The sequence below is a fragment of the Salvia hispanica genome, unplaced genomic scaffold (assembly GCF_023119035.1).
Source record: "Salvia hispanica cultivar TCC Black 2014 unplaced genomic scaffold, UniMelb_Shisp_WGS_1.0 HiC_scaffold_1050, whole genome shotgun sequence".
NCBI classification, from domain to species: Eukaryota; Viridiplantae; Streptophyta; class Magnoliopsida; order Lamiales; family Lamiaceae; genus Salvia; species Salvia hispanica.
Window position 1 is genome coordinate 9,793 of NW_025951306.1, and position 7,916 is coordinate 17,708.

The following is a 7,916-nucleotide window of genomic DNA, read 5'->3' on the forward strand; positions in this document are numbered from 1 at the left end:
AATATATAAAGAATACTACTATAAACGAAAATGTGATAAATGTGATTTTTAATTAAGAATGCACTATAGGCTATAATTCTAGTTTTGTAAATAACTACTCTGTCTATCTGCAAATAGGAGTCTCATTTTTCTATCTTAGTCCGTCCGTGAACAGGAGTCCCGATTCACTTTTACCATAAATAGTAATAGAGTCTTACATTCTACTAACACATTCCACTCATATTTCATTTAAAACTAATACTCTCTTTGTTCTGTTAGAAATGAAACGTTTTCATTTTTTGGTTTGTCCCATTAAAAATAAAATGTTTCTAAAAATGGAAACAATACTCTCTCTACTTTTTCTTCTCTCTTACTTTACTCTCTCTTCATTAACTCACAAAACAACACTACATAAAATCTCGTGCCGAAAAGCAAAGGTTGCATATTTAATCGGACGGAGGGAGTATGTACAAATGAGAATCCTATTCCACTAACTTTTTTCCACCCACTTTTCTTAACATTTCTTAAAACTCGTGCCGCCCAAGGACTCCTAATGGTGGACGGAGGGAGTATATCTATCGCAAACGGATGTAATATAATTTTACGGTGTGTAAAAGCCTTTAGTATCACCGCATCCCATGATAGAAGAGGGCAACTCCCCAACTCTCTCAACCCCTTCTTCGAAAACCACTCCCATTCCCATGAAGAAATGCGACTCAATATGGCAATGGAATGCCCACACGCCCGGATTATTCGCCCGGAACCTCAACGCCGTCCACCCAAACGGGTGCACGGCCACCGTGTTCTTCATGATGGGATCCACCAAATTGAATTCCTCGCTATCCTTACCCACATCAAACTTCCCCACGCCATATCCCAACACCCAAAAATCGTGCCCATGCAGATGCCACGGGTGCGTCTCGCTATTGTTAACGTTCATCGTGTTAGCGTTTTGCAAAACAACATCGATTGTGGTGTTGAACTCTAGTCTATACGTGGCGTTGCTGATGGTGGCATTGGGATTCGGAGGGGGAGCGGAGATGTTGTACCTGACGAAGTCGTAGCCGTCCGGCGGCTGCCGCTGGTCGAAGGCGTGGAGGAGGTTGTGCTTGTAGGCTATGAGGTACGGCGTGTGGGGCAGGTTGAACGACACATTGTTGACCGACCACCGCCTGTATCCGCCTACCTCGTTTTGCGTGTTTAGCATCACGATGGTACGGTCGGACTTCAGGGGTGGTGGATGGATGTACCCTGGCCGCGCCCTGATGGCGTAGCTTTGGGCCAGTCTGGGAGCCACGTCATCCCAGTGCGGCCCCGGCGGCGGGACAGTGGGTGGGTCCCGCCGCGGGTGGTTGGGGTAGTAGTTGAAGATAGCAAGGCCATTTGGCGTGCTGCTATTTCGGCTGACAACTTTGGCGCTGGCCCAGTAGTTTCTAGAAGGATCCTGGTCAGCAGTGACCAGAACAGAGTAGGTCTCTCCTGAGTAGATGAATAGGTTTTTGACGACGAATGGATCGACGTTATGACCGTCGGCTTCCACCACGGTCATGTTGTGGCCTTCGATTTCGAAGCTCAGAGCGGAGAGCGCCGTCAAGCTGCCGATCCGGAGACGGTAGGTCTTGCCCGGTACAACCGTTATTGCGTAAGGTGCACATTCCGGGTTGGAGGTATTACATAGATTTGTTGTGGTCCCCACGGTGTTGCAATTGAATTTTCCTCTCCCATGGATCAAGATTGACTAGAAAAAAAAGTAATTATCCATTAGTCTTGATTTAAAATGTTTAGTAGTATTAATTAAATTAATTAGTGAAATGATTACTTGAGGCTCATTAACCCATGCAAAGGGAATTGAAGAGAGGCCAAGAGATAGTTCATGGGTGCTCTTGTGATACCAATCATTGAGAATTATGCTTCGATCATAGTCGTATTGGAATGGCTCTGACTCTCCTTCATTGAGCAATACTCTAATCGATCCATACAAACCAGCCTCTCTTTGCATGCCGTAATGTGCATGATATAAATATGTTCCAGGCTGCAAATTAACTACTCCAGTTGAGAAAAAAGTGGAGTGGAGAATTAAATTATTTAATCCTTTTAGTTTCTTAGCTTTAGAACAATGTTGTTTCGTCATCCGCTACATCACAATAGTACACGTATGTGACACAGTTCATATAAATCGTCAATATTTTACATATGTGCTCCAAATCAAATAAATCATTACGGAACACAATTGCGAATTTTTGAAACCATTTACTATTTAGATTTCGGAAAAAAATACCAAACAAATTATTTCTTTTAGTACTATATAGTTATTCAATGGTTTGACGTTTAAGCTGCGCAACTTGGGCATTGAATTATTTCTTTAATTATTCATTTAGACTTTTCTCCTTATCTAAATTATTATTGAATTCTAAACATGCTTACATTTAGAATTGACGAAGGGGTCGGGCCGATTCAGTTCAGGATTAAAAAATATATGTAACCTACTTTAAAATTTATAAGTTGTTTTAAACAAAAGTGACAAATAAATTATAAAAAATTATAGATATCCTAATTGAAACTCATCAAGTCCACTACAAACTAACCAATATCATAGTATAAAGAATGATGGATATATGTTTTTGTTGGAAGAAATAGAAACTCACCCTGTCCACTACAAACTTGTACACAAATGTGTCAGCAGGCAAAATTGGGCATTGTGTTACCCCTTCTGTTCCATCCATCCATGGTGTATCAATCTGTCATAATCAAACCCAATTAATTAAACCATTGTTAAACCACAAATATTTTGTCTCAAGTGATGATCCAAAAATAATTAGGTAGTCAAGATATAACTCAATAATGGAGTATATAACATGCTAACAATGCCGCCGTTTCAAGAAACCGATGGTTCTGATTCCGAACCAACGGTTCTAGTTTCAAAAAAACTCAAAATGAAATTGGCCCGAGAAGAAATTTCATGGTTTCGATTTTTAACTGCAACCAACTGCTCAGGTGATCTGGTTTAAAATTTAAATTTTTTTTTATCGTTTTCCCCCAAATTTTCAATGATTTTTCACGGTTTTTACTGATTTTTTAACCAATTTTCCATTGGTTTTCATAGATATCCGATTTTCTCGATTTGGTGGCTATTAACCGCCAATTCAAGGTTTTAAAAATCAAAACCGAAACCGGACCAATAGAACTGACCGCCCAATCTAGTTGAGCCCGTCAAGGCCAGTTAAAATTTGAAAATCGCAATCTTTGGTTCGGTAGCCGGCGATTCCGCTTTAACTATGCATCACTAATACTAAGCATAGTACTTCATGTGCCAACCTCTATAAATATAGTAAAGTAAACTTTAAAAAATACATATTGAAATAAAATATGAAAAAATAAAATATTAAAGTCATCGCACCTGTCTAATACCATGCCAATGGATTGCAACATTTTCAGTGAACAAACTGTTTTTGAGCTCAACCACGATTGTATCTCCTTCCCGAGCGACGATGCTCGGCCCTGGAGATCTACCGTTGATAGTGATTGTGAGCTTCTTGTAACAATCGGGGGACTTGAGCTCGTACTTAACCTCCCATTTGTAGCGTCTGATTCTTGCCTCGGCTTTTTGAACGCCGGAGCAACAAGTAACCACAAATAGTATTGTTAAGAATGTTATCACTGATTTCTTCTTCAAAAACTCATCCATCTATTCTTTTTATTTATTTATTTTTTTTATTTTTTTTTTGGCAGTGAAAATTGTTTCGTTGAATGAGGGAAAGATGATCTTTGTTTTTATAGATTCATGCTGTGGACTTGTTTTGGTCGAATTAGAGTAAGTCAACAAAAAAAAGTCATAAGAAATTATGGCATATTAATTAAAACTTATGCATATTCTACGTTATTTCGTTTTGCGTATTATTGTTTCAAATTGATTAATATCCTCCAAAAGCGATGGATTGCTAGTTTTTTTTAGTTGGGTGTCATTTTTAATTTAAATTACTAACTTGTTGGTTATATTTATCTTTATATAGAGAATTAAGAAACGGCTTTATATACCATATCGTTTTGCGACGATTTCCACAACATAGATCCGACAACAATATTACAATGAAATCATCAACTAACCAAAAAATGTGAACATCAATTCGAAAAATGTTGTAGATGTCGTTTATCCATATGTTATAGTACTGGTATATTTGGTAAAGAATACGGATAAACGTATATAAATTACATTTGGATTTTTAGGTATTTAATAATTAAAATCAATTCATTAATATAATTAATTTAAAACAAATAAATAAATTACTATTTATCCTTCCACAAAAATTTACGAACATATTCTTTTTAAAATAAAATATCTAAAAATTCAGAAAAATATTTTTCATTATATTTGCATAATTATATTTAAATCAAAGTAAAAAAAATATGTATAAATTTATCATATATATTTTTATTGGAACACTTTCTAATGATATAAATAGTACTTTTAAAAGATAAGAGGAGTATTTGGTATAAAATTAATTTAAATAAAAAGATTCAGTTTGATTTAAAATTTAGGCTAGTGGTACTATTAATAACGTATAATTCATGTAGATTTATATTTATTCTTTAGAGTAAATAAGAGGTTGAACGATAAGATAAAGGATATCTTTCTACTTTTTACAAAAGAGAGTCATATGTTGTTTTTGTAAAATTCCAAATAAAAAATGTAAGGTAGTTAAATTCGAATCAAACAAGTGTGACATGATGTGTAAAGAAAACTAGGAAACAAAAATAAATTGGAAATAAACGAAGGTTTCCTTCACGTTAATGTTGTAAGTTGTCATGATTCGATTTTCAACCTTAAAATTTTTAGTTTAATTTATTTCTTGTAATTGTGTACATGATTAATTATCCGATTTCTTGCATTAGATCTAGGCATTCAATTAGAATAAAAAGTTGAAGTGAAAGTAAACAAAGTTGGTTCTGATATGGTATGGTGCATGTATATGTTTATCGATTTTGGCGTGAAATGAGTTTTAATACAAAATTAGTAGTAGTAAATACGTGAGATACAGAGATTAAATAGTCTAAATGCAGTTAATTATAGTTAGTAAAACTATATTATTAGTATAATATGTAATGAAATTGTTTTTTAAAATAGAAATAGACTAGGAGTAGTATATATTTTAGGGAGGGAGTGAGTTTTATTAAGGAAAATGAGATTTGTTTTTCCATATTAAAGAATGACTTGGCCTTAGTCTTGGTCTTATTATAGTGTGAGTCAACACTGAACAATCAAAACTACTATCAACTTAGCTAATTAATCAAACCATGGCAAATACTATGTAACTTCCTTATATAGATTTACGATCTTTAATTTGACTTTTCAGTAACACAAATATGCAGTTTATGATATCATATAATATAGGGATATTGACATACAATATTATGGAACTTTCAAAAGTTAGATTTTTTCCATGAACTTTACCGAGTTTTTTTTCCATCAATGAAAAAATCCAAGAGATAATATGATAAAGGATTTTTTTTCGTAATTTTCGATAACAACCAGAGTTCAAGATTTCAATCTTGAGAATAGTTTTAAGCATACCCTCCAAATTTGTTTTTCAATCTATTAATATAGCGGGAAATTTTTTCATTGGTGGAAAATAAAAACTTGGGGTAAAGTTATGATATTATTTGTCAATTTAAAGTTGGGAAAAACAAACTTTTAAAAATTTCATAATATTAGGTGTCAATATCCTATAATATATGAATTAAAAAGAGAAATAATTGTACTTCGCCACTAGGAGTTATAGATTAAAAGGCATCAATATAATATTTGGTTGACAAAAAAATTTTCTTTAATTGAGGTATAACTTCCCGAAAATTTTGTTGTATACTCCTATATAATAGATAAAATTGTTGTTGATAATATAAAGTTTTGGATTTTTGAACGTGGACAATGGATCAAATGAGAATGTACTTCTTTGTGAGAAATAAGAATATATTGACAAATTCATAATTGATAGGAATAAGGAAGAAAAAATATGGAGATATTTCAGTTTCTTAGTAAGTTTCTCCTAACGTCGTTAAAATATAAGTTAAACTCACAGTTTCAATCAATCAAAACAAGTACGCATCTTATCTTAGAATCAGGGTTATCATATTTAGCTAATATGCATTCATTTTTATAGCTTTTAGATAAAATTTTTTTAAAAAATCGGGCCCACCGACTAAGCATAATACATACTTTACTCAAAGAAAATGACCACTATTCGGGCCGAGACTATTAGACATGGGCCTGTAGTTAAGCCTTATCAGTAATTGCATGTTTGATAGACGTGTTAAATTCACGATAATTAATTAAGATAGACTTTAAGATAAGGATATGCTCGAGCAGAAGGACTGTTAAATAATCCACATTTTGAACTAATTTTGCCCCCTAGCCGAAGATGGCCTAATCTATTGAAACCATCTTCACTAATTGCAACGTGCCCCTATACCATCTCATCCCCTCGAAACGTGATGGAGCATCTGCATTTAAGGATAATTGTGCATAAAAGGGCAAAATCCTTCAAATCAAACTAATTTACTACAAACATTGTAAAGATTAAAGAAACAAAATATTAATTAATAACAATAATATGGATATATTTTTTAAGATGAATAAATTCTCTTGGATATACATAATCTATTGAGACAATCTTCTTTTTGCTCATTCATGCAAACTCAAATTTTAGATTCTCTAGTAAGAACGAATACAGGAATGTCAATGCAAGAACAACTACAAAAAGAATTGTTTCAACCAACACAAACCACAAAATAAAACAACTTAGAGAAATGGGGATTGGTACATCTAATTTTATCTATTCTCTTCTTATTGTATCCTCTCATTTTTATCATACAAAAAGTTTTAGCCTTGGTAATATGGATTTGAGGTTCATGTTATTAATGAACTCTCAGATTCACTTTTTGTTCATTGTGCCTCAAAAAATAATGATTTTGATGTGACACGACTTACTTTGACGAGGATTATCATTGGCATTTCCGTAAAATATATTTTTAACCACTATGTTTTTTTGTCATTTTTGGTGGGATTCAAAAGTACAAGGTTTGAGGTTTTTAATTATACTATTTCGGAAGATTGTCGATTCGACAAACTAAATGTTGATCACAATCAATGTGTATGGATCGTGAAGAAAGATGGATTTTACTTTGGCAATCAATTTCCTCCTCAAAACATGAAGAAGGTACATCATTGGTAGTTTATTTAGTCCGTGGACGTTGACGATGAGGTCTTGCTCAAGTGACAACGTGGTCGAGCGTTCACCGATGTCAGTGGTTCGATTTCCACCCATGTGTGATTGTCTCTTTATTTTATTTATCATATAATCATATGAGAAAAAAATGGTGATTGTCAATCTTAATTAGATACTCCTACATCATTTGTATTCCATTTGGTTTAGTTGTTATTATTTGTTCTTTATCCTATTTTAATTCTCAATTCCATTTTAATGGGCCGGTCTAGGCTTAATTAGAATTTACATTCAGGTTCTCTTGTCCAATCTAGCTTGATCTATTTGGGCTTTAGGTTGTGGGAGTATGTAAATCTATTACTACAAAAGAATTGGAATAGTTAATGGCTTTGAATTTAAAATGTAATGTTGTAATCACAAAAGAAATTTTATGTATTATCACTATAGAAAGATCATTTGATTGTGACAAAAAATATTTAAGTTGATTTAATTAATATTGGGCATGATGATATTAACGCCGATGTTGGGCTTTTGCATAATGTATTACTTTGTTCACACTTAGCCCTATCCATTTATTTGTGAGAGAGTGACAACACGAGGAGACATAGGCAACAAAAAGAAGAAAACCTTCAAGTTTGAAATCTCTATAGACGGGTGAAACGGCGAGCCAACAACGACCTTCTATAAGTACTTTAATTTGTACTTTTTTAATGACGTCAC

General features: G+C 33.7%; 1 protein-coding gene across 1 annotated transcript; it reads right to left on the reverse strand.

Annotated features, from left to right (window-relative positions):
• Window positions 1–474: 474 nt before the first annotated feature.
• LOC125197887 (L-ascorbate oxidase) lies at window positions 475–3,709 on the reverse strand. Its single transcript, XM_048096404.1, has 4 exons — window positions 3,377–3,709; window positions 2,625–2,717; window positions 1,799–2,011; window positions 475–1,717 (listed from the first exon to the last, which is right to left on the reverse strand). Exons 1-4 carry the CDS (start codon window positions 3,662–3,664, stop codon window positions 581–583), a joined length of 1,731 nt encoding a protein of 576 aa, XP_047952361.1. The 5' UTR covers window positions 3,665–3,709; the 3' UTR covers window positions 475–580.
• Between the last annotated feature and the right edge of the window lie 4,207 nt (window positions 3,710–7,916).

What these genes read in the sequence shown, in the direction of transcription:
- LOC125197887 (XM_048096404.1), bottom strand. Translation starts at nt 3,664, where the DNA reads ATGGATGAGTTTTTGAAGAAGAAATCAGTGATAACATTCTTAACAATA. An exon ending in ACAAGTTTGTAGTGGACAGG is followed by an intron (nt 2,012 to 2,624) that starts GTGAGTTTCTAT and finishes GTTAATTTGCAG; the next exon opens with CCTGGAACATATTTATATCA. An exon ending in CATGGGTTAATGAGCCTCAA is followed by an intron (nt 1,718 to 1,798) that starts GTAATCATTTCA and finishes TTTTTTTTCTAG; the next exon opens with TCAATCTTGATCCATGGGAG.